Source organism: Elgaria multicarinata, chromosome 9 (assembly GCF_023053635.1).
Source record: "Elgaria multicarinata webbii isolate HBS135686 ecotype San Diego chromosome 9, rElgMul1.1.pri, whole genome shotgun sequence".
NCBI lineage: Eukaryota > Metazoa > Chordata > Lepidosauria > Squamata > Anguidae > Elgaria > Elgaria multicarinata.
This window is the reverse complement of record NC_086179.1, coordinates 69,617,042-69,643,698: the sequence shown is the minus strand read 5'-3', so window position 1 is coordinate 69,643,698 and position 26,657 is coordinate 69,617,042. Positions and strand designations below refer to the sequence as shown.

General features: G+C 39.8%; 1 protein-coding gene across 1 annotated transcript in view; it reads left to right on the top strand.

The window, feature by feature from the left end:
* The window catches only part of LOC134404290 (V-type proton ATPase subunit S1-like), an 85,467-nt gene extending 60,491 nt beyond the window's left edge, over positions 1–24,976 (top strand). The window contains exons 7-10 of the mRNA XM_063135006.1: positions 8,234–8,484; positions 12,326–12,379; positions 19,689–19,926; positions 24,767–24,976. Of these exons, the coding sequence (XP_062991076.1) occupies positions 8,234–8,484; positions 12,326–12,379; positions 19,689–19,926; positions 24,767–24,976 (753 nt within the window). The remainder of the gene's footprint in view (positions 1–8,233; positions 8,485–12,325; positions 12,380–19,688; positions 19,927–24,766) is intronic.
* The last annotated feature ends 1,681 nt before the right edge of the window (positions 24,977–26,657 follow it).

Below are 26,657 nucleotides of genomic sequence, written 5' to 3'. Positions count from 1 at the left end.
TACGGGACTTTTAAAGGGCTTTTACAGGACTTTTAGGAGACTTTTACAGGACTTTTAGGGGACTTTTGCAGGACTTTTAAAGGACTTTTACAGGACTTTAAGCAGACCTTTAAAGGGCTTTTACAGGACTTTTACAGGACTTTTAGGAGACTTTTACAGGACTTTTAGGGGACTTTTACAGGACTTTTAGGAGAATTTTACAGGACTTTTAGGGGACTTTTACAGGACTTTTAGGAGACTTTTACAAGACTTTTAGAGGACTTTTAAAGGACTTTTACAGGACTTTAAGAAGACCTTTAAAGGGCTTTTACAGGACTTTTAGGGGACTTTTACAGGACTTTTAGGAGACTTTTACAAGACTTTTAGAGGACTTTTAAAGGACTTTTACAGGACTTTAAGAAGACCTTTAAAGGGCTTTTACAGGACTTTTACAGGACTTTTAGGGGACTTTTAGGGGACTTTTACAGGACTTTTAGGGGACTTTTACAGGACTTTTAGGGGACTTTTACAGGACTTTTAGGGGACTTTTAGAAGACTTTTAGAGGATGTTTACAGGACTTTTAGAAGACTTTTACAGGACTTTTAAAGGACTTTTACAGGACTTTTACAGGGCTTTTACAGGACATTTACAGGACTTTTAGAGGACTTTTAGGGGACTTTTATAGGGCTTTTAGAAGACCTTTTTATATTCTCAGTATTTTAACTCCTAATTTAACTTAAATTTTGCTATATACTATATATATATATATATATATATATATATATACTATGTACAGTATACTATAAAACATTAGTGTGGAGAAGCAGTCTCTATTGTTCATTTTACATTTCATAACCTTCCTATGGATGAGAAGAAAGGGGTGTATGTCCATGGGCTTTATGAGCTTCGGTAACCCTTCAGTCACATCTCTAATCTGTGCTCCAGGAAGACAGCACACCTGGCGAGTCCATGGGTCTTCACAGGACTTTTAGAAGACTTTTAGAGGACTCTGGGAGGATTGAGAAGAGATCCTGGCCCTCCTCTGTGTGAAAACCTTTTAAGTATTTGAAGAGTGCTATCATGTCTCCCCTCAATCTTCTCTTCTCCACGCTAAACATACCCAGTTCTTTCAGTCTCTCTTCATAGGGCTTTGTTTCCAGACCCCTGATCATCCTGGTTGCCCTCCTCTGAACACGCTCCAGCTTGTCTGCATCCTTCTTGAATTGTGGAGCCCAGAACTGGACGCAATACTCTAGATGAGGCCTAACCAGGGCCGAATAGAGAGGAACCAGTACCTCACGTGATTTGGAAGCTATACTTCTATTAATGCAGCCCAAAATAGCATTTACTTTTCTTGCAGCCATATCGCACTGTTGGCTCATATTCAGCTTGCGATCTACAACAATTCCAAGATCCTTCTCGTTTGTAGTATTGCTGAGCCAAGTATCCCCCATCTTGGAACTGTGCCTTTGGTTTCTATTTCCTAAATGTAGAACTTGGCATTTATTCCGATTAAATTTCATTCTGTTGTTTTCAGCCCAGCACTCCAGCCTATCAAGATCACTTTGAAGTTTGTTTCTGTCTCCCAGGGTATTAGCTATCCCACCCAATTTTGTGTCATTTGCAAATTTGATAAGCGTTCCCTGCACCTCCTCGTCCAAATCATTAATAAAAATGTTGAAGAGCACTGGGCCCAGGACTTACTTAGAGGTTATGTAGTGAAAAAGCAGGAAAGGAAACACTCTCTGTGTACTGCTTGAATCGCAATTCTGTGACAAAACCAAAAGTAGATAACAATGAATTAACAATCTCATCTAGAAAAGCTCCATGAGCCTTCAAATGGCGCCAAAAAATTAATGTGCAATGACTTACATCTGAAGAAATAAACATATCTTCTTTCACATATCTTGAAAGCCAACATTTTCTGGAAGAGGATGTGGCACTCAGAATTTGGATAGCCAAACATCTTTAAATAATAATAATAATAATAATAATAATAATAATAATAATGCAAAAATCAAGATTTCACCACCTTTCATAGGGCTGAATGACATAAATAAGCTTTTTCCTTACTCATAAAAAAAGAATATTAATCATTCTCACTGTGGGGCTTGTGGTTCACAGGCCCATTAAGTGGGCAGGGATCAGTTTCTACAGCCAGAGAAAGCACCCCCTCCAACTCTTCAGGTAAACCCAGGATTTTTCAAAGGACTCCTGCTTCCCCCTAAGACTCATTGGTGTGTGGATTAACCCTTTCCCTCCATGTGACATTCCTGATTGAAATCACACACCCGTTCAAATTTACTGTTCCCTTCCACAGAGTATTTGTTCCTGAATTCTCTCATGATAATGCAAGATTGAGTGGATTCAGCATATTTATAATGGCAGCCAAATGACATTTTTCCCTCTGTAATCACGTTGTTTTCAAAGAGATTACCAGTTCTATATGGATGTGGGTCCTCTCCTCCCTTGAAAAAACATGAGGGCTTCAGTCCTGACACAAGTTGCTTAAATTCCGTTCACTTCAATGGGGTTTGAGCAGTTTGTGGGCAGGATTTCAACCCAAATCTCTAATCAAAGCCTTGTTGAGAGGCTGCATTTATCCTTTTGTAATCAAGCAGTACAAATCAGAAAGAAGATTAAGGCCTGATTACTTTCACACCATGCTTTGAAAATAAATGTCTGTCTTCAATTGTTTCCTACACTTTTGTGAAATCAGAATTACTGTTCATAAACACAGCAGTATAGAAGAAAGAAGTGCCACTTAGGTGTTTGTTGAGGGATTTATTATCCTGCAAAATAATGATCTCCTTTGTTTGACATAAGGGAGCCCTTAAGAACATGCAAAACTGCAGCCAAGACCACTTGTTTGGCTGCCTAATCTCACATGTATTGTGACAGAGAAGCCGTGAACTGAATAGGGTTGGGCTGTGGCATGAAAGAGAAACTTCCAGTACTTTTAGAATCAGGCCCTGTAAGGAAGAATGGGCAAATGTGATAACTGTGATGATGATGATGATGTTGATGATGATGATGATGATGATTAATGAAATAACCACCCAAAATTAGCCACGTTAATCTCTATTCAGTCCTATGTGATCAGAAGTCAGATTTCTAGTGCTGAAAAGGAGCTGTCCTGTTACATTAAATTTATTTCCAGTTGTCCCTAAATGACATCACGCATAGTCTCAAGCTCCATTGGGACATTCTCTTTCTTCATGCCATTAAAAGCACATGAGGAAGAATGGCAGGGGTGGGGAGCACAGCCAAGCCCTGTCCCTCTTCTGTGTCACCTTCCCCTCATTTGAAGCCCTCCATGAGTTGAAGAAAGAACCTCTGAAGTTAAGAGCTGCCTATTATTATTATTATTATTATTATTATTATTATTATTATTATTATCTTTCTCGCTCATGGCGGTTTTTCTAGATGGACATGACAGGCATTGCCAAGTCATGCTGTCTTTTACTGATTCAGAAATTTTCTGACAATTGAGCATGTTTTAATTATGACTGCTTTCTGGATGGTGGTATGGATGTATTTTGGTAGGCCCAGTTTCTGAAGGTTTTCTGTATAGTTTTTTGATGTGATGCCAGTGACTGATGTGACTAACAGAATAATAGTGACCTTTTCCTGTTGCCATAGTTCTTTGACTTCCATGGCCAGTGGTGTATATTTTTTCTCTTTCCTCGTCTCATTATTATTATTATTATTATTATTATTATTATTATTATATGATTACACCTACTACTAGTACTACACAGTATACACTGCTTTCCAGTGAACTATCTGTGTAATTAAAAATAATAACAGAACAATAAAATATAACAATTAAAGTACAATAAAATAAATAATCACTGGCAAGCAATATAAAACTATACAGGCTGGGTCACATCTCAGGGAAAGCCTGCTTAAAGAGGTAGGTTTCATGGAGCTCTGCATGCTATTTAGGACCCTCCAAGCATAGTGGATGCTCCCCGCTCCAGAGGGTTGCCCTTCAGCTTGTGAAAGACTTCAAATTAGGGGAAAGGGATGTACAAGAGAGAACTGGGGCTTGCCAGTATACCCCCATTTCTCGCAGGATTTTAATCATATTATTATTATTATTATTATTATTATTATTATTATTATTATTATTTATATAGCACCATCAATGTACATGGTGCTGTACAGAGTAAAACAGTAAATAGCAAGGCCCTGCCGCATAGACTTACATTCTAATAAAACCATAATAAAACAATAAGGAGGGGAAGAGAAAGCAAACAGGCACAGGGTAGGGTAAACAGGCACTGGGTAGGGTAAAACTAACAGTATGAAAAAGGGATGCCCAATTAGGAATTCACCCATAGTGAGGATCCTTTGCTTTAGGTCTTCCGAGCCTTTCACTTTCTGAATTCAACTTGCTTTATTGAGCCACTTCTGCTAATATTTTCTTCCTCCTCAGCCCTGCCTTTTGCTTTTGGTCTTTCTTCTTTTTTCATTACGGCCCCAACTCATAGAGGTTCCCTCCTCCCACCAGCAGGTATAGTGGGAGTCAGGTGACAGATGTGTGTGTGTGTGTGTGTGTGTGTGTGTGTAAAAGAGAGAGTGGAATGGGATAATTGGGATATGCAAAACAGTACTTTCTAGAAATTCTCAGAAGTCAGTACCACAAAGTCCAAATGAGCACATGCCCAAGTAATCATACAATGAACTGCAGTCCTGGAAAGTTGGGGTTAGGTGAAGGGCTTGTGGTCCGAATGATGAAACAAGACTTTTTAATTTGTTGGCCCTAGCAGCAAGACATTTGTGCTCCACTTCAGGCACCGAAATATCTTGAGCCAGCGCTGTTTTGCCTGGATACATTCAGACACCAAAAGCACAGTACTGTGTCTTCCGTTAAAGATTCCTAGCATCTGCCATGTACTTTCCCTGGCTTCCAGTGAAACCCACACACAGAAGCATTACCTACCAGAAGGTTACATTAAGTATGTTTTTGCACTATAAATATCATTCCAAAGGATGCTAGCAGTTTCCACAAGACAAAATCCTCTATTTCCCCTCATGAGAAAATTAATGTGAAAAACCTCTTTACTGGGATGCATAATAGGTGGATTTCTCAGGGAAAGGCCCTTAGCAGGAATAGATAGAAATTCAATCTCCCGCTCATTGCTTTTCCTTGCCAAATCCATGTGGCTTTTCCTTTTTGAGATAATGGATTCCCTTGGGTTAGACCTCTGTTCAGGAAAAAGTTGTGCTGGAGCCCACCTTCATTCTCTTGTCTGGATTGCAATTTAGCTTTATCTGGATTGCAATTTAGTAATCAGCTCAGCCTGGATTACTCAACGCTAACCATTGCCACAGTGTAATATGACATCATCTCAATTTGTGCAATTACCAGGGATTTGTTTATTTATTTATTTATTGTACCCTGGGAGGGTGACTGCTCACACCTCTTCCATACAGGATAATGCAATAAGAAAAGTCTAATTGAATTATTGTATATTTCCTTGTTTTATTGAAGAGTGGAATATACCTGCAGCTAAACTTGTTGTTAAAGGATTTGTGGCACAGCTATGAATGTATAAGCTTTGGCTGCCTGGAAATAAATGTATTCTTTACTTCATTCCTTCCATCTAAAATCAAACTATTCCCCATAGTGCAGTCATCATTTCTTCCTACATAATCTTATTTTCTGCTATTAGTACTAAGATTCTCACAAGACAATGAGCTAGCCCCAACGTCCCTTAACATGCAGTCAATTGATTAAACGCACCATAATTTAGTCTTCATAACCCTTTCTCTGTGTGAAATAAAATGATTACACTTTGGGAGCAACAAGAGAGATTAATTTTTTTTAATTAAAAATGGAATAGTTACGCTTTTCTTTGTAATACATTCCTTCATTGAAGGGAAGGTTTTCTTTCTTTAATCCAGAAAAAGTAGTTGCAACTATGTCCCATATGAAGCAATGCTATAGGATTTAGATCCATTTCTTTCTGAGGAACATGCCTAAACTTGTGTCTAAGGTGTAGCACTTCAGACTGCAGGTACTGGTTCCAAAATTGGCAGATTGGGGAGAAGACTAGACTAGAATTCTTCTTCCTGATTGTTCAGAGGTAGGAAAAAACTACATAAGGGGGAGAAGTCTTCCAGTGCTGGGCTTGGCCCCCGACCTAGACATGTTTGTCTGAATGTGATATTCAAACAAATGTTCATAGGGTGGAACCAGAGAATGCCAGCACCCTGTATGTGCTTATTTTATCAGAATGGATTGCTATAGGTTACTAATTTTCTATTGGGGGGATATGTAATCATGTTAACCCATTATGCGAATATTGAATCATGTGCTAAGTGGTAGACCCCAGACAGAACTTTAAAACACCATAGAAAAGTAGGCCTTAGACATAACTAAAGCTTCAGCTAACTTCTTCTGGTTTGTGCCTAATATTAGACTGATGCATTGCAAATTCCTTTAATGGGAATTTGTATTGGGTTTTAGCCATTGTTAATGCAGTTGATGGTGGGCTGGATTACAATATAAGAAGCTTCTTGAGACCATCCATTCATCCTGTCAGTTTTGGGATCATTGAAGTTTCTCGTTCTTACATTATCTACTTTTGCTACCATGAGAGGTGAGTCCCTTCCAGCAATTATTAACTATTTCTTCTGCATGGCGCTCTACTACTCCACAACAGCTCAAGAGCTGTCACAATGGGAGTTGGCTTCTACCTCCAGGGACTGCATTTGTTCCCCCAAATTCAGTTGCTCAGTTCATTGAGTGCACATATCTGCACGTATGAAAACACTAGTTCTCTCTAACTCAAGCATGATGAGAGGCTTATAAAATTGACCATGGCATGCAGAAAACTGATAAACAGCATCTTTTCTCCCTCTCTCATACTACTAGGACTTGGGGTAAATACAGTGAAGCTGAACAGTGGGAGATTCGGGACAGACAGCAGGAAGTACTTCTTCACATGGCATGTAGTTAAACTATAGAATTTGCCACCATAAGATATGATGGATAGCATTAAAAGGGCATTAGATCAACTAGTGGATATCAGTGACTATTAAGCTACTAGTCATGATGGCTAGATATTACCACCAATATCAGGCAGTATGCCTTGCTGGGGAACATGAGCAGGAAGATGCTATTGCAGTGATGTCCTGCTTGTGGACTTCCCATAGCCATCTGGCTTACCACTGTGAGAAAAAGGATACTGGACTAGAAAGGCCTTTGATCTGGTCCAGCAGGGCTTTTAACTTCATAGTTTGCATTGCCCAAGGAGTAGCCATGTTAATCTATAATAGTAAAGGACATCATCACAAGATCATCTGCTATCTTAAAGAATAATACTTATCTTGTGGCAGAAGGCTTTGCAAGCTTTGTACTTGATCATATTGCCTGTATGTTTAGTTTGTTTAGGTTGTGCCAGGTAAGATTGAATGAACTTTCATTAAGTTATCATGGTGTTGGTCGTGGGGTTATGTATGTCCAATCACTTTCTTTTAGCCCAATAGCATATCCTCCGTGCAGTTTAATTCCCCAGTGCTATTATGGGGTGCAGCCCAATGTTGTTCCTGAAGGATACTGACGCATTGCCATATCCAGTGTAATCTACATTCCCATGCACTGCCTCTGAACCCTCACCGAAAATACTTCCGTTATATTGTTACCTTTTCAGACTGCTTATTTTTTGTGGTCATTTCTCTAGGAATTATAGAATAGCCAGGGCCAGATGTACACCAAGCAGTTTGAAAATGTTATATGGAATGTGTCCTGGGCCCCAACAGTTGTCGATACTGTTATAAAGCAATAGTGCAGATCTGCCCAAGTTAATTTGAATGTAGCTGAAAATCCTATAAAAAATGAATACCGTTGCTGGTCTAAGTAAATAGATTTGTCAATATTTTATCCAAAGAGTGTTCTTGTGTTTTTAGCAGAGGCAGGGAGAGGTTTATCAGCTGTAGAGGTTTCTCCCAATACTGTGTTGAGCAACTGTACCATGCTTCCAAAATACTATTCAAAACCATCTGTTTGTCAATGTCACCAAATAGATTTGCAATACTGGACCCCAAAGCTCTGACTGCAGGTTCACTCTTTAATTTTTAATTTTTTTCTGTAGAAGCCGATTACTAAAATCAGTATATGGATATACCTAACTCTACATGGCATTTGAGCTGTTAGCTTTGAATAAATAGCTATGCTTCAGCTCAAGGTTTTGTTTTTTTTGTCAAAATAATCTGCAGAGTTCTCTTATGGTATTCTTCCAGGTACCACTGGGACTGGATGTAGCATGGCCTAGAAGGCGACAACTGATGTCTATAGAAGAACAAGAGAATGGTCTATATCCTCCACTGAATGTAACTAAGGAGGTCAATGGGACAAAAGTCACATGCATCCTCTTTTATGCCACTACCTTCAACCTAACAGCCAACACCAATACCATGGATCTAGCAAATCGAACATTCATGTTAGGTGATGTGGATACCACTTCATCCTATTGTTCAGACACTAATACAACGTAAGTAGGATTAGGATACACTTTTGCTACTAATAGTCTTTAACAGAAATAGAACATTGACTGAGCATGGTGACATTTTATCATAAACAATTCAATTTAGCCAAGACACGTACGTCAATGACACAGAAAGATCAGATTGGGAAGGATATTATTATTACTACTACTACTACTACTACTACTACTACAGTGTAATTGTGAAATTGCACAGGTCACCTATCTCTGTGCTTTTGCCTTTTATATGTACACAGTACTATACAATTCATTCTTATTCACTCAAAGTTGGAGAACTAAGACTAAGGTAATACACCTTGCTCAAAATGAGAGACAGACAAGCTTCTCCCAGCTTGATTCAGATTGGAATCAGCAATTACTAGTGAAAGTGGAGAGTACTTGGGGGTGCAGAGGTACTTCTTCTAAGAGAGCTGGTTTTGCTTGTTTGTTGAGAGAGACAATTTTGCTCAGTGTAATCTGGATCATGTTATTGATCTGGGCTGGATGTAGTTAAATGCAAGCTTCTCGAACTGGGGTGGGGAATCTCTGGCCATTGGCATAATTTCATGTTGGATGGCACATAGAGAAAGAGAGAGAGAGATGGGGTGGCACAGAGAGTTATTATTATTATTATTATTATTTATTTATTTATTTATTTATTTATTTATATAGCACCATCAATGTACATGAGTTGACCCCAGCATGGCCCATGTTTGATTCTGGCTTTGCCCACCATTGGACCTGGTTCTATCCACAATCTCATTGATTTTTTGCCATGGGCCAGTGGCTTTTCATAAGGAAACCCCACCCCCACCCCTGTTCTAGAGTTTTGATTTGGTCTTAGTATCCTTCTCCAAGCAGAAGAACTACTGCCTGAGATTTTATGTCTTCCCCTCCCCCGGGTTTTTTTTTTTTTTTTTTTTTTGGATCTAAATATCCCTGTGAAGGTATGCAAGCCTGAATTTGAGCTCAACTCTGTAGAAGTAAAGATTGCTACTCTTTATACTTGAGCCACTGAAGAAGACTGTGGTGTTAAAATGCATATGGATGGTAGACCTAATTTCATTGCTTTTAATTATTTGGCTTCAGTTTGATTTATAAGATTATTTAGCAGTAAAACCTTTTAACTCTTAATTCTTGAATATTTATTTATTTATTTATTTCCATTTATATTCTGTCCTTCATTTAAAAAAAAAATCCCAGGCAGATAATAACAACATTAAAACATCCAACAATAAAATAATAAAAAATAAAACTAATAAAATAAAGGCGCATCAATCAAGCTGAAGTTTTTATATTTTGTATTCATACTTATTTTCTTATTGCTGAGTTTGAACACATTTTTGTAGATATCTGATACTTATTTTAATAATTTTACTCTGCCCTTTAAACTGTTACTCTTTAGCATCACACCAAAAAACCTGAGTTCAGCTCAGTTCTTGATGGTTCCCACAGGGGTCTGTGGAATAAAGACAACAGATATCATAGATGAAAGAGGGCAGAACTTAAGTGTCACTCCAGACACTGAGGCCATCAGGGGCAGGGGACAGGTTTAGCCCACAAACACGATAGTGTCCATAAGTTTACTTATTGATTTTCTCTCACATGGAGTGGTTGCTGTTCACTTCTATGGGAACAAATAAACTGAGGACACTGTTGGGAGTGTGGGGGGTGGAATCTGCCCAACATCCCAGGCAACAGGTACTTTGGCCTCCAGTGATCCAACTGGAGGTGTTCACACACCCTCCCATTATTGAGTTTGATGCATGTGAGAAGGGATTGTATGTGCAAAGCAATGTGCATATGTAGAGCTCCTCCAAACAAGGGAAGGATCCTGGCCTGTTTAGGAGGACTCATCACTTGGAGGCCCTATATGAGCATACATTGGTAAGATTCTCACATGCACTAAACACATGGATGGAGGTCTGTGGCTACCCGACATGTCAATGGTGGGAGGCAGCGGCCATGTGACCTGCCCCTCAGGCCTTATTTTATAGGTTAGGGAAATTGTTTGAGCCTCTTATGGTGTTTTAATAAGCTTAAAAGGCATTGTAACTGTTCTTATTTAAGGTAGGCCATATGAACCTGCCATAAAGTTTTGCTTACATATAAGAGCAGCACAGATAGCATAAGATAGTATAAATAGATATAGGAAGGATAGCTAAGAGAGTCAAAGGCTGGTTCCATGGGGCTAGCTTGAGCAAAAGTGATTTTTGGGAAGTGATTGTTGGGTAGCAGAAATATTCGACTAGGCTAAAGAAAGAAGTTTACAGGGAAAAGCTTTTGGTAATGCACCTTTATTTATTTATTTTGACAAATTTCCAACTGCAGGGTATAGAGACAGGATGCTTAAGGGGAAGTTGGGGACATTTTGATTTTCTTAGGAATGAGCAAAGATGTTAACAATAAGTTTAGTAGGCGGGAGGTAATTAGATTTGGAGTAAGGGCTTAACAGGAGCTAGTACACTTACAATAACTAGGTAGCAAGCTTAAACATAATAGTTACCAAGAATAGAAATTGGCATAGGACAAAGGTATAATTCAGCCTCACCTCAGACACCAGGTTCATCCTTCATTTAAAATTCCTTGGGTCTTTTCCAGCCTTATTCAAAGGGTCTTTGAAGTAAGACAAATCCTTCACTGATGAATATAGTAAGCTAATTCTACTCTTTTTCTATCTCTGTTTTAAGTATGAAAGGTGTCACCTTTTACTTTTATAATAAAAACATTCTATTCTATTTTAAACCATTGGCAGGATCTACACTACTGCTTTATAGGTTTATAATGGTATTGGCCACTGTTGGGGCCCAGGACACATTCTGTATGTCATTTTCAAACCACCTTCAAAGTGTTATATCCTGCTTGGTGTAGATCTGGCCTCTTTGTGTAAACCAGTACATCTTAGTGCCAAGGCAGCCACTGCTTCTAGCCCATGCCAATTTTTAGCAAACAGGTACTGGGAACCTGTCAGAATTTTAAATAGATGTTTTAAGGCAACATCACCAGTAAATTCTATTTCCTTAAAATGCCAAGGAGTCCCTGCAATACGCAGGCTTTTCTCCTCACATATCCTGATAAAATGATGACTATTTCACATGTGAAGTAATAAATGTGAATGTGAACATTAGAACCTGCAGAGTACTTCCCCTAACCTTAGCCAGCACCCTAATCTAGTACTGGGGAAATGGTTGGTTTAAAGAGTAGAACATCTGGAAGACCACTTCTCTGAAACTCCTCTCCTTAGAAAGCTATAGGAAGCTTTCGTGACACATTTCCAAAGTGTCAGGCCAGAATTGCATTCACGTTCATGATTTCCATGATCAAAGAATAAAGCTACTAGTTGAGTTTGTATGTGTGTATGAAGTGCGATTGAGAAAATGGTACCACCAACATGGCTGCTTCTTTTGTCTTTCCTTGTTCATTTCTAAGAGAACAATTATGCATGACTTCTATTCACACACGTCTTACCTTAGTGCTGTGTTTTCCTCTGCTAAGCCCTCATTTTTATGAAACAACACGTCTTGTTTCCTCTCACCCACTATCATTGCATGAGACAATCATTTCATTGTAGGTTCTCTTTACAGCGAACCCTTGCCAATGCCTGAATTTAAGTGAGCTGTAAGTATGTTCATAGATCAAGGTCTCCTGTGCTTCCCCCCTTTGTTTGCCAGGGAGATGAGGAAAAGATTGTGCCCTTTGCTGTCTTTTTGTAGTTGTATCTGTCATCTCATTGTATTTACCTACCAATTTAGATTGATTCATTTTTCAGGCATGAAAAGACTTCATTTGAAAATGACATGGTGTAACCACATTTTCTTTATTATTTCTCCCCCACCCTCCTGCCTGTTAGATTGTCATTAAAATACACCAATCCAATGCCTGACATCAAGACTCTGGAAATAAGGTAACTTTATGAATTACTTCTAAAATCATCTTTATCTACATTGTAAGGAGTGGCTGTAAAATAAAGGCATAACATTCCACATAAATATTTTTCAGTTCTTTAACTTTTTTTCCTTAAGAGGTAGCAGAGCAGCCTCCCCCAGCCTGGGGCCATCCAGATGTTTTGGACTTCAGCCTCAGGCAGCATGGCCAATGGTCACGAATGCTGGGAATTGTAGTCCATAACATTTGGATGGCATCTGGCTGGGGAAAACTGTAATCAAGGATAGGATCCAAAGAACTGCAAAACTTGTTCCATGAGTCCATGCGGTGACAGCGGCAGAGCCAGGTAAGGGGGCAGGGGAGAGGGGGTCTTACCTGGTCTGTCGTAGTGTAGGCTCCGAGGCCTACAGTTCTGGGTTGAGCCGTGGGCTCTAGTGAAGCCAGCGATGGGCCACGACAGACCAGGTAAGTGGTGTGCGCCAGGGGGGGTTACCTGGCCCTGCTGCTGCTGCTGCCACCCATGCGGTGACGGCGGTGAAGGCAGGTAAGGGGGCAGGGGGGAAAGGTCTTACCTGCGTCCGTCCACGGTCTGGCAGCGGCTTCAACTGAGCCAGAGGACTCAAACCGGAAGACCAGGCCGCAGCTGCAGCCTGGTCTTCCAGTTTGAGTCCTTGGGCTCAGTTGAAGCTGCCGCCGGACCGTGGACGGACGCAGGTAAGTGGGGAGGAAGAAGGGGGGCCTTACCTGGTGGTGGCGGCGCTGCGAGGCTCCGATTCGGATCTGGAGCTCCGCAGCAAAGTGAAGCAGACCACTGGCGGATTGGCGCAGAGTGGAGAAGACCTGATCCGGAAGTTGCGGATCAGGATTCAAAGCGGATCGGGGGGTCCGTGCACAGCCTTATTAATAATACTAACCTGGGTCTTGAACCCTGCTGAAGATAATGACTTAACAAACAAATAGATTTTAACAGGTTGTAGGGAAAATACGATTTGCTTTTGAGGTCAAACTGGAATAACTAGAAGACAATTTCTAACATGCAATAAAGACCACCCTGGGCATGAGTAAATAGAATAACATTGGAAATGAACCATGGTTCAGAGTACTATTATCATCAGGGCAGCAAATGGCTCGCAAAACTAATGTTACAATACAGCACTGCCATCTTCCGCTAGAATCGCCCCGGGCAAGCTAGCAAATGAAAGACTTGTAACCAACACAGAATACAAGAAGTTTGATAAAAACCCTTCACCAGCAGACAGGAGAACTTGTTCGGTGCAGGCGTCACATTGCACAGGCATCACGAGCTGCAAGCAGACTTTTAATTGACATATTTCCACATTGCTAGGAAACATAATTATCCTGTGATTATTACAAAACCTTGTCTTGCTAACTAGTGTTCTAGCCTGCTGAGGAGACTAACACTTGCCCACATGCTCTACAAAATGGATCAATTTAATACCCTCTATATTTCAAATATTTTCTCCTCTGTTTCTTGTTAAGGTTCCCCTAGCATCCCATTTTTTGATCTGGAGTTGCCACTGACCATTTTAAAGTGGTCTACGACCTGCACTAATTGTATATGGGGGACCCAACATTTTTCTCTTTCAGGTTCCCAGCTACCTGGGGCAGGTCTAAACTTGTGCCATCCTATGACCTGCAGAGCGTAATTTGAATGTCCCCTCCCCAGTTAATTTTGGGACTCTGAATATGCAGAGACTTTAATTTCACCATCAAGTTAGAGGTTTTTTCCTACCCCCAACCTATCCTGTCCCCACGCCTGCTTTGGCAACATCTTTCCGGATGAAAAGATTTGGTCCGTGCATATGCACTCAAAAGCGTGCATATTTTTTATGTGAACTTTTGGTAGGCCTAATAAAAGTATTAGACTAATTTGGATTCAGTTATGGAAGATGAGCAATGTAAGTTTGTAGGAAGGGGAAACATTGGAGGAGGAAGTAGGACCTGGCCATGGGCAGGGGGTGAAGCATGAGTTTGCACTCATCTACACTAAGCAAGATATTCCACTATGAAAGTGGCATGAAAGTGGTATATAAAAGGCACTGCAGGATCGACACTGCTGCTTTATAGTGTTACTGAAATGCACTGACAACTGTTGGGGCTGATGACACATCTACACCAAGCACGATATAACATGTGTATTTGGATTAAGCTAGATATCTAGGGCTTATCTACACCAAGCAGGATATTCCACTATGAAAGCAGTATATAAAAGGCAGGAGCCACACTATTGCTTTATAGCGATATTGAAGTACACTGCAGGATCGACACTGCTGCTTTATAGTGGTACTGAAGTGCACTGACAACTGTTGGGGGCTGACACATCTACACCAAGCAGGATATAACACTATGAAAGCAGTATGAAAGTGTTATATGGTATGTGTCATGGGTCCCAACAGTTGTCAGTGTTGGGTTATTGTGCCAGAACTTTTCTCTCTCTGGAACTCTGTTTGTGCTCAGAAACAAACACACATCATGCAGGTCTTACACAGCAGAGCTGGTTTATTTCCTTCAGGTTTCTGTGCAGTTCAATTCAGATCAGTTCAGATCAGCACACTGAGGCATACACAGAGAGCAGTGATCATAGAGCAGTGATCAGTAAGCAGTGATCAGTTCCATTTTACACAAGTGAGAAACTATATACAGATCTACACAATTCTTATCTACATTACATACAGCTGTGATGAGGCTAACTTAGAATCTTGGCAAGGTTCCCAGAACAGCCTCTATCTCAAGGTAATTGCCCACAGATAGACTTTCTCTGTTTAACCCTGAGATAGCCATACACACACAATTTTAATGACTAAGCAAGTATTTCTTTTCATATACTTAACAGTCCTCCTCTTGCGCATGTTGTTTAAATTGTGTTACAATCTGAGACCCAGCTTTAAAAGCATCTCTTTGTGTTTTACCATTGATACTGGTTTCCTCTGACATTGCTTCATGCCAGCCCTGAGCTTCTGTAGGTTCCATTTCCTCAAATGAAGTAGGTTCATAGGCTATTAGTAAAGCTCTATGAGAAACCTGTTTGCTTTGGTATTCATCTGAATAACGAATTGGAGCTTTGCGTTCCCTTTCTGGTCGCTTTGGCATAGTTACAGGCACAGTTTCCTCCTTTACAGTTTCTTCCCCCTCCCTCTCTTGCTGAGATTGTTCAGGAATTTCTTCTGTTTCTACAGCTTTCTGTTCTACAGGCAAACTTACATACTGTTTTGTTTCCTGCATTTGTTCATGAAAAACTACATCTCTGCTTACAATTACACTTTTGTGATATGGAGACCACAAACGATAGCCTTTTGTTTGTGTATCATATCCCAACAGTTTACATTCCAAACCTCTTTGAGCTAGCTTTCCTGGTCTGTTTTCTTTCTGAACATGAGCAAAACATTTACTTCCAAAAACCCGTATATGTGACACTCTAGGTTTTCTTTTGTAAAACATTTCATATGGGGTTTTTTCATGTACAGAGTGGTAAAGCCTGTTTAACAAATAATTTGAGGTGGACAAAGCTTCTGCCCAGAACAGGTTAGACAATCCTGACTCTTTCAATAGAGCTCTTAACATGTTCTGCAAGGTTCTGTTTTTCCTTTCTGCAACTCCATTTTGAAATGGTGAATATGGAGCAGTAAGGTCATGTTGTATACCCTCATCACTGAGGAATTTTTTAAATTGGTTGCTAAGAAATTCACCTCCCCGGTCCGTTCTTAGATTAGCTATAGGTTCTTTAAATCTATTTTTACTCCACTTAACAAACGCTTTAAACTTTCCAAAAGTTTCACTCTTCTGTTTTAACACATACACAAATCCAAATCTACTGTAATCATCAACAATAGACAAGAAAAATCTGTTTCCTCCTTGACTTGTCTCAAAAGGACCTGCAAGATCTGCATGAATTAATTCAAAAATTCTTTTTGTTGTTCTCTCACTATGTTTTGGAATGTTTGACTTATGACACTTGGTTTCACTGCATACATTACATTCTAGATAGTTAGAACATGGTTTGATTTTCACTCCTTCACACAATTCTGGAATCTTAGAAATTGTTTTATAGTTAGCATGACCAAACCTTTTATGAGTTAAATGGATACACTCTTGGTGTGGTTTGCAATTGGCTATTGTTTTTGTTGTGACTTTGCTGGCTACAACTTCATTTTCTGTACAAGTATTAATCACATACAAAGAATCTTTCATTATTCCCTGCACACACACCTTGTTTCCCTGTTTTATAGTACAATTTTCTTCAGTAAAACAAACCTCATACCCCATTTCTGTTAACTGAAACACACTTAGAAGGTTTGTTTCTAATTCTGGTACATATAAAACACTTTGTAGTTCAACTCCCAGACAATCAAAATATACATTACCCACACCACAAATCTGGATTTTTGTTCCATTTGCAAGGGTAACACACTTTTGCTCTGAAGTAGAAGTTTCCAAGGTTACAAATGAAAGTTTGTCTTTTGCCATACTTATTGAAGCCCCAGAGTCCAAAAACCAAGGATTCATTGTTTCTTTGACTCTTGCTAGAAGACACTTCTTTGTTGATTCAGCTTCATTCATGTTGTTTTCTTCTCTCCACTTTGCTGTTGACTGCTTTTTCTTCTTCTTGTTGTTGCAATCCCGCTGTAAATGTTCTGTGGAACCACAATTAAAGCATTTCCTTGCCTTTAATGCAGCCACCACATCAGAAGATTTATGACTTTGTTGAAATTCAGCCACAGGATGTTTAAGGCTCTGTTGTTTTGAAGCTTGTCTTCTTTCATAGGTTTCCAGTAGTTTTCCAGCTACATACTCGAGGGTTAAATTTTTCTCCTCTTGACTTTCCATCATGGTGACAACCGCGTCGTACGATGAATCAAGACTTGACAAAATCACATAGACTTGGTGTATAGTTGTAAACTCCATCCCTCGTGCCCTGAGTTGATTGAAGATTTCTCTCATGCTTTTCAAATGGTTTGACATAGACTCCCCTGGTTTTAGCTTCATTCCATACAGTTTCCGGGTTAGAATTACTTTACTGCCCGCTGTTTCTCTTTGATATACAGCTTGTAGCGCATTCCAGCACTCTTTTGATGTATTCAAAAACTGAATGAAGGAAATTTGAGAGTCTTCCACAGCTAATGCAATAACTGCCATTGCTTTTGCATCGTCCTTAAACCATTTAGCATTCTGTGGATCTGCTCTATCTGGTGGATCCTCTGTGACTACATACCACAGTTCAGCCTGAATCAGATACATTTGCATTTTGTAAGACCATAATGCATAGTTAGAGTCATTCAGCTTTTCCAACAATTGATGCAAACCAGACATATTAGCTCCTGCCATTTCCTCTGCTTTAGGAATTGGTATCTCACCGTCCTCCTGCTCAGAGTCCTCCTCAGAGTCAGCCGACTGAGATTTTTCCTCACTTTGCAGCACTGGCTTTAGCTTGATGTCTTCCTCCATCAACAGTTTTCTGTTTTAGCAGACTCCTGGTTCTGATACTGCACCGTTCCCATCAAGTTCTGGTTCTTCTGCCTGGGTTAGGCTGGCGTAGGCTGGTCTAGGCTGGACTGGGCCCATAACCTTTGTTGGGTTATTGTGCCAGAACTTTTCTCTCTCTGGAACTCTGTTTGTGCTCAGAAACAAACACACATCATGCAGGTCTTACACAGCAGAGCTGGTTTATTTCCTTCAGGTTTCTGTGCAGTTCAATTCAGATCAGTTCAGATCAGCACACTGAGGCATACACAGAGAGCAGTGATCATAGAGCAGTGATCAGTAAGCAGTGATCAGTTCCATTTTACACAAGTGAGAAACTATATACAGATCTACACAATTCTTATCTACATTACATACAGCTGTGATGAGGCTAACTTAGAATCTTGGCAAGGTTCCCAGAACAGCCTCTATCTCAAGGTAATTGCCCACAGATAGACTTTCTCTGTTTAACCCTGAGATAGCCATACACACACAATTTTAATGACTAAGCAAGTATTTCTTTTCATATACTTAACAGTCAGTGCACTTCAATACTGCTATAAAGCAGTAGTGTGGCTCCTGCCTTTTATATACAGCTTTCATACCGCTTTCATAGTAGAATATCCTGCTTGGTGTAGATGAGCCCTTAGAAAGGTGGCGCAAAAGCAGTGACCGCACCTGGTATCTTTGGGCAATTGCCAGGGCTCCTGGCAGAATTTATCATGGATGGGCTCTTCACTTTAAAAAAACATATTCTGGCCCAGTGCTCCGAGTGGCTGAATCCAGCTAACATTTTAATTTACTATAATGCTACACAATGTAGCATCACTGTGGGGCATCGTGGGAAATTACAATGGGCAGCTTCCAGCCACCCAGTGCTGCTTGAAGTGATGCTGTGCCCGCCAATGCTGGTAGGTAGGCCTACCATCAGAGTAAGGGGCCCACCAGAAGACACTTTGTCCAAGGTTCCTTCAAATGTGGGGCTGACCCCGGGCAGTGTATAGGAATCAGGCAATGAAATGTCATGGCTAGGGTTATTCTGCAGATCTTGTAAGTCCAGAAAGCCAGCCCATCACTGCATATGCTTTTTGACTGCACCTCTGTGCTGTTCAGTGAATTGATCCATATTGATTCAGGTAAGTCCCTTTTCCTCAGGTGGTTGAAGCCTCTTTTCCTGAGGAAAATTGATATGCCTCCTCATCTCTACTGCCTTCTTCACCCATCTGCAGAAGGCTCAAATCCAGATTTATATAGTTCTATAGCTTCTACATTAGTCTGTTCAGAAAAAGAATGAGCAACTAAGTTCTGTGCTTCCATCCTTCAGTGTTGCAGTATGCATTCCCTTGGGGGGCCCTTTGTCACTGCCAAGCGGAATGGCATGTTTGCAGTTTCAGATAGGGGCTCATCTACACCAAGCAGGATATTCCACTATGAAAGCGGTATATAAAAGGCAGGAGCCACACTACTGCTTTATAGCAGTATTGAAGTGCACTGACAACTGTTGGGACCCATGACACATACCATATAACACTTTCATACTGCTTTCATAGTGTTATATCCTGCTTGATGTAGATGTGTCATGGCCCCCAACAGTTGTCAGTGCACTTCAGTACCACTATAAAGCAGCAGTGTCGATCCTGCAGTGCACTTCAATATCGCTATAAAGCAATAGTGTGGCTCCTGCCTTTTATATACTGCTTTCATAGTGGAATATCCTGCTTGGTGTAGATGAGCCCTAGATATCTAGCTCAATCCAAATACACATGCCTAATCCTATCTGACTGCCACCTGTTAGTTCTTGCCCCCCAAATAGTTTGAATCAACATATTGTATGTTTTTCTTCTCTCTAGTTTTCTGATGAGCAACAAGTTCTATGAAGGCTCTGCTCGAAACTGGTTCACTTTAGATTTTGTTCATATTGTACAAGATGGCGGGCCTGCTGCTATATTTAACGTCACCAGCATCTCTAGTCCTGTGGAGTATTCATTTCATTGCCAGCTGGTGGGAACAAGCAACCTCTATGGTGTGACGTTGATTCCATTCCGTGGAGAAACTAAAAACTTGGAAGTTGTCATTTCTGAGTTCCAAGTGAGTACATATTGCCACTTCGGAAGCAATTTTGAGAGCTATTACTTGCAGTAGGAGTTTCTGAAAGTCTTATATTGAACATCACCTTTACTATTTCTTCAGACCTAAGAGAAAGTTAACAGGAAGCTATTTCATGCACTCACACTCACACACACACACACACACACACACACACACACACACTACATCCCTGGTGAGCCATTCAGTAATGGGAAGATGAGGGTTGCAGACAGCATATAAATAGCAAGAACATAAAAAGCAGAATGCAAAAGAACACAACCACCCCTAGAAAGTGGATCCGCAGAACACATTCAAATAATTATACTTTTTGCCACTTTAATGAACTAGGCCAACTTTTCAAAGTAGGTCTATTTGAATCATAGCTGAATAGTAGATTATATCCTATACAGATGAAAGGCCACAAGTCCTGTGTTGTCAATCCAAACCAGCCTTTCCCAACCTGGTACCCTCCAGATATTTTGGATGTCAAGTCCTATCAGCCTCAGGCAGCATGGCCAATGGTTAAGAATGTTAAGAACTCTAGTCCAAGTCTGGAGAGCACAAAGAAGGTGAAAGCGGATCTAAAAGTTCTCAAGTGGCAGCACTGACTAAGGCCACTGTCAGAGATACAATTCGGGGTAGACAGTCCTGGGCTTTTGGGATGATTGTTATGACACGGTATAAAACAGTTTCTTTTTTACAGGTTTATTCAGCTTTGTTTTGTACCATATTCATTTATGTATTTGATTTGTACTCCTCTTTGGCACTCAGTAGGAACTGCAGCGTTCATTCTGCTTTAACATATACATCATTTATGCTGTTGTTGAATTATTGCAGGAAGTGGGGAATCTCTTTTGGCCCAAGGGCTGAATTGTCTCCAGGCAAGCATGTCAGAGGACATATGCCAGCAGTGGATGACACCACATTCCATTATCGGCACTGCTCTTCCCTCACAATGTGCTTACCCAGACCACATTCACACACAATGACCCTGTTCAGACAACATGCTAAGCCATGGTGGTTAAACATTTTGAGCTAAACATTATGGCTTAGCGTGCCGTTTGAACCATGACTTGGCATGTCAGGTGACCATTCCTAAGGATGGTGGCTACATAACCACAGTTTAAACTCCCTAGCCATTTGCTGCAAAGGGGTTAGCAGCCGAACCATGGCTTAGTGTGCTGTCTGAACAGGCCCAATGATAGCAGAACACACCTACACTACAGTAAAAATGAATTTTGTGAGCTATTTTAAAAGAAGCTATCCTTAATTTACAAGTTTATAGGCCTAAAAGAAATTTATGCTAGTGCAATTTTGTGGTAAAAATTATTTCAGATTACTCAACATTTTTAGAGTAGTGCTACATTTCCTAAAATAAGAATGACCAGTTCATATTAAAATACATGCATCATATTTCTTTGTTGAAATCGTATTTGTTACACTTCTTCATTATTTTGTCAAAAGCCAGGGATGTTAAGAATTTGCTTATTAATTTATTTGACTTATCAGCATTATATATTGCTCATTAGGTTAATCCTACTATATGCAAAATGTATTTCTCATTTAATCTCTCTTTATATAAGATCAAACAATTAGGAAAATCCACTCAAGATACACAATACAGTAAACTAATTTCTAATTAATCTTAGAAAAACAATGAATTAAAAAAGACAATTAATTAAATACAAAGTGTAACCAGAATTCTGGTCTAAAGGCCTTGGAAAAATCTTGTGTGTAAATGAGACAAAAAGCAAATATTGGTTGATATGCTTTTTTAAGCTTGTTAATTACAGGCTGCAGGGAACCACATCTTTAGGTTATTGATAGAATACAACTACCACTACCGCAGCAGTGACAAAACACCAGAAAGAATATAGCCGAATACAGAAATTGCAGTAGTTGTTTTTAAACTCGATAGAGCATTTTAAGACAATTAAGTCTCCATTCCGAAGTTTTAGTAGAAACAATACAGTCTGGTTTTTTGATTGAAAAGATCAATACTGCTGCACCTTGGATATTCAGGCTTCTTGCCTTCAGCCTCCTCAGTCCTCTTCAGATAAAGTGCTTTAGTAACATCAAAGCCTTGTTATATGCTTCTTCAGGCAGTTTGGCTCCAAGAATGGTACCAAGTATGTCTTATTTCATAGCCACTCACTGCTCTGTGGGAACCAAAATGACAATATGCAACGTTTCCTTTCCTCAGCTATCCATTCTGGCCTCTGTGTGTTTGTGTGTGTGTGTGTGTGTGTGTGTGTGTGTGTGTGTGTGTTTGATCCCCTTTGCAACTTTTGCCTGATGCCTGAAGAGAAGCTAAACAAAGAAACGCTCTAGCAAAGGTGCCCACAGCATAAATACATACGCATTCTCCCAAACGAGATATTTCATAATCCTGTTTGATTTTTAAAAATCACACTGGGAAATACAATGGTTACCAAACTGCTGGAAAAGTATCAGCCCACCCAATTTTGGAAGTTCTCTTGTATGAAAACTAGTGCTGTGCCCCCCAAAATTGATTATTCAATTTTTGGCATTTTGTGAAGGGTGGGGGTGGGGGAAACAAAAACTCTGGTGAAAGAAGCTGAGGCAGTTGAGAATTTCAGAGAATTTTCTCCTTGTGTATACTTATTCCTCAAAGTATACACAAGCCTAAGCATGCATACTTGTTATTATTATTATTATTATTTATTTATATAGCACCATCAATGTACATGGTAAGTAAGTACCATTGAAATCAATGGGAATTACTTCTGAGCAACCATAGTTAGGACTGAACTGATAATTAGATTGGGTTCCATATTCCCACCCCAAATGCATTCATTTTTGAAACACAAGTAAGGGCATGGCTAGACGGGGGGATATCCTGGGGATCCCCCGGGATCATCCCTGGGTGTCCACATGACGCACAGGGGATCCCGGGAGCAGGGACAGATATGGCCCTACAGTTTAATTCTGTTTTTTCCTGCAGTCCCGGGCTCGTCCCAAGACTGCAGGACGTGTGGCCAGGCATTGTGCTTTGTCCCGGCTCCTCGCGAGTAACCACGAGGACCCGAGCACGGGGAGTGAAGCTCCTCAGGAGCTCCATGCCCATCGGAGGGGTGGGGGGAGTGGGAGCGGGATTTTTTTTTTAAAAAAAAACTTACATTTTCATAGGAGTGTTCCTGTGCTCTTTCTCGATTAAAAAAATGGGGGCTCTTCCTTCCTGGATGTCACGCGTGCATATAGACAGGTGGGGATCTTGCGATCAATATATTGTGAGATCCTCCCCCTCCACCCCTCTCGTCTAGCCATGCCCTAAGACTCATCTGTGTTAGATTTGTAAGAAAAGTTGATTTGTGCAAGCCAGTATTTTGATGCTCCATGTTATGATTGAATAATGAAACAGAGAATATGTCCAAGCCCACATTATAAAAAAAAACTAAGAACACCCAGCTAGCAAAAATTTGTGTCTGCTGTCAAATATGATCATTTTAAATGATTCAATCACCAGAAATGAATTATTGTGAAATGTCTTATAGGTTGCTGTCTTTTGTTATGGCTGCTGGATATTCAGTTTATTGTATTATGTCAGGTTTTTAAATACTTAATTATTTATATTGTATACTACCCTGGAATCTCATGTGATGAGGTTTTAAATAAATAATGTCTACTACTCCACAAACGTCTTTACCCTAGATAAAATCTAGCAAGTCATAATTAGAGATGGGCACTACACAGCATACAGCAAACTATGCATTTTCAGGCCAAACCTGGAAATTATTCCTTTGAAATTATCCCAGCCCGACCACAAGGCTCAACACTGGGAGCCCTCAGGAAATTACCTGTCACCGCAACAGTGCCTGTTAAATGCTCACCATTAAAATTCCCTCTGGATGTCCGATCCTACCTGCCCATAATCAAATGTGACCAAATTAGCTAGCCAAGTCAAATCAACCTAATTATGCTCCCAGACTGTCTTACAGTGTGGAGTAGGTGGAAAAACTCATGCCCAAATTAGGACATGAGTAAAAAGTTCCTACTCGGCCCCCTACCGACAACCAGCAAGCTCACACTGTCTACAGAGAGGGAGGGAGGGAGCCTCGCGAGCAAAGTGCTTATGGGAGGGGTAAGTGCCTATTTAAGAAGCACTTCTTAACCCCTCCCATCCCAGTGGCACCACCCGAAGTTGCCCAATAGAAGTTGCCCCTTACCCCGCCCGCAATTACCTCCCCACACCCAGGCTTTGCCAGGTGTGGCAGAATGGTCATTTTGTGGATAGCGTGCTGTCTCAGGCATTTATGTCATTGTGAAAAGATGGAGTTAGGGTATTTGCCATTTAGGAAATGAGACAAGTCTTCCATGCAGAAACCTGCTGAATCCATAATTCTAACACAAATGCCTTATTCATAATATTTCAAGTGATTCAATGAATGAACAACCTTCGTTTGTTTATTTTAATTTGAGAATGGTGGTTGACCCCAAACATTGTGTGGTGTAAGAAGCCAAGTCCAACCCTTGGCATTTCTAGAGGGTCTCTAGAGAGGCTCTTTCAAATAAAAGAAATTTGAAATATTTCACTTTGAAAACCTGCAGTGCTCAGTTCAAAATACATGTTGAACCATTCCTCTGTTCTTGAATAAGGCAATTTCTTAGATATTCAAAAATGGCCTAGCAGTGTTAAAATGAGAGAGTTAATGGGTAATGCCCTATGGTTTTCCCCTAAAATACTCTACATTTTGACTTATACCTTTCCTATGGTTAAACAATCAACACAGACACGTTTAATGAGTACACCTCATGGTAAAGGAAAGCATGAAGTACAGATTCTTGGTGGCTCACTTGTCCTCCTCTGTATCTTTTTCAGATTCAAGCTTTCAGTGTTGAAAACAACCGGTTTTCCTATGCAAGTGACTGTACAGGCTTCTTCACCCCGGCCATATGGATGGGTTTGGTGACTTCATTAGTTTTATTATTGATCCTAACATATGGAATTCACATGATTACGAATCTCACAACAAATAGTAGATTTGATGACCCGAAAGGTCCAGCTCTTTCAGTACCTCAGTCAGAGTAACCACAGCTATGTAATTAGGATAACTGCAAAATGCAGGGATTGGTGAATTTGTCTGTTTCACATTCTATAAAGTTTGTATTCTTTCAAGCACAGGAAAATACTTTTTTTTAAGTCTATACAAGAATTCATAAACATTTTTGTGCACATGCATGAAAAATTGTACGCATCTTCGTATACGTTGTCTCAAATATATACTTTTGTTGCAAGCAGTTTTCCCTAATATATGTCCTTTTGTACACTATTTTCCCTAATGTGTTCATTTTTGTGTGCAATTGTCCCTGATATACACTTTTTTGTGTACATTGTTTGATCGGCGAACTACATGGCAAAATTCAGACAGGTGCAAAAACTGAAAAATAATTGCACCCCAGTTCATGTATTAGTTCAGGAAGTGAAAAGTAGGTCAGTTCATATTAAAATGCGAACCCAACAATTTGTTAGTAACAAATTTCTGAAGGAAGCGTAGATAATGTTAATAAAATGTGTAAGCTTTTTAGGCAATGGTTTTTTAAAAAAGTAGGAGACTGAGCAGGAGTGATAAATCTGCCAGGTGTTACTCCTTTTTTTAAAAAAATAGCTGTCTAAATGAAAGTCTTGAGGCAAAGATGAAGCCGCTCACAGTTATTGCCAGCCATTAAGACCAGTAGGTAGTGCCAGGAGCCTCATAAATATTTTAGATGCTATTTATCAAGGTATTTTGGAGAAGGGTCTGTTAAATAAAGCGTTAGTAAGAATTACGTATCCTCCTTGAACACTTTTTAAATCAAATTGTGGGATATAAATGTTTCAATAAATTGAAAATACGTTTGTAAAAATCCCCTTTTAAAGTGTTTCTTCCAAATACTGCAATCTGGAAAAAAGACAGGAATTGAGTGAAAATTGACTCTACATGCTTACTTTGGAATGAGTTATGCAGACACATTTCTAAGTGGTTTTTCGAGGACCTAAGATCTGGATCTTAATTCTGCCTCTTCCATTTCCTCAGCCATTCAGATCAGGAATAACAAAACAAGAATGTTGTGATTCTTAGAAGTCATTTTTAAAGATAAAAGCAAACAAAGAGGAATTCATTCTAAACCACTGGAAAAGTTCAGCAGATTTATCTTTCAAGCTTTGTTCCGGAGCCTTTGGGAATATTTATTAAGGAACCAACCCACCCACCACAAGAACGTTGTTAGAGATCATGCAAAACATTACATATTTATGCACTATTGTGCCCATATTTTAGACATGTCAATCATCCGTCCTAAATCTCAGACATCCTCTGGATCATAAGTTCTCGCTGGCCAAATAAGAATGGACTAAAATTTTAATGCTTTGTGATTCTGTACTGAATTCTTCTGCTAAATTGGTTATTGGTTATATTTGATTAAGATTAACTGATCTCTTTAGCATTTGGAGCTGAGCTATGTTTAATCTCTGTTCACTGTATATTTCAAAATTCTACATAAAAATAAAGTTTAAAAATTGTTATTGATTGTATTTTCTTGTTGTTGTTGTGAGAACAGATGCATAAGAAATCCATTTGACCACAATCTATCCATTTCATGCCTCCCAGAACCAAACATGGACCTGAATAAAATCAGCGACAAAAGTCCATACATTTCTAAGTTCACACAATATGATTTGTGAAACAAAAATAGTGCGTTTGAAAAATGCATACATTTGAAAAATGCACATA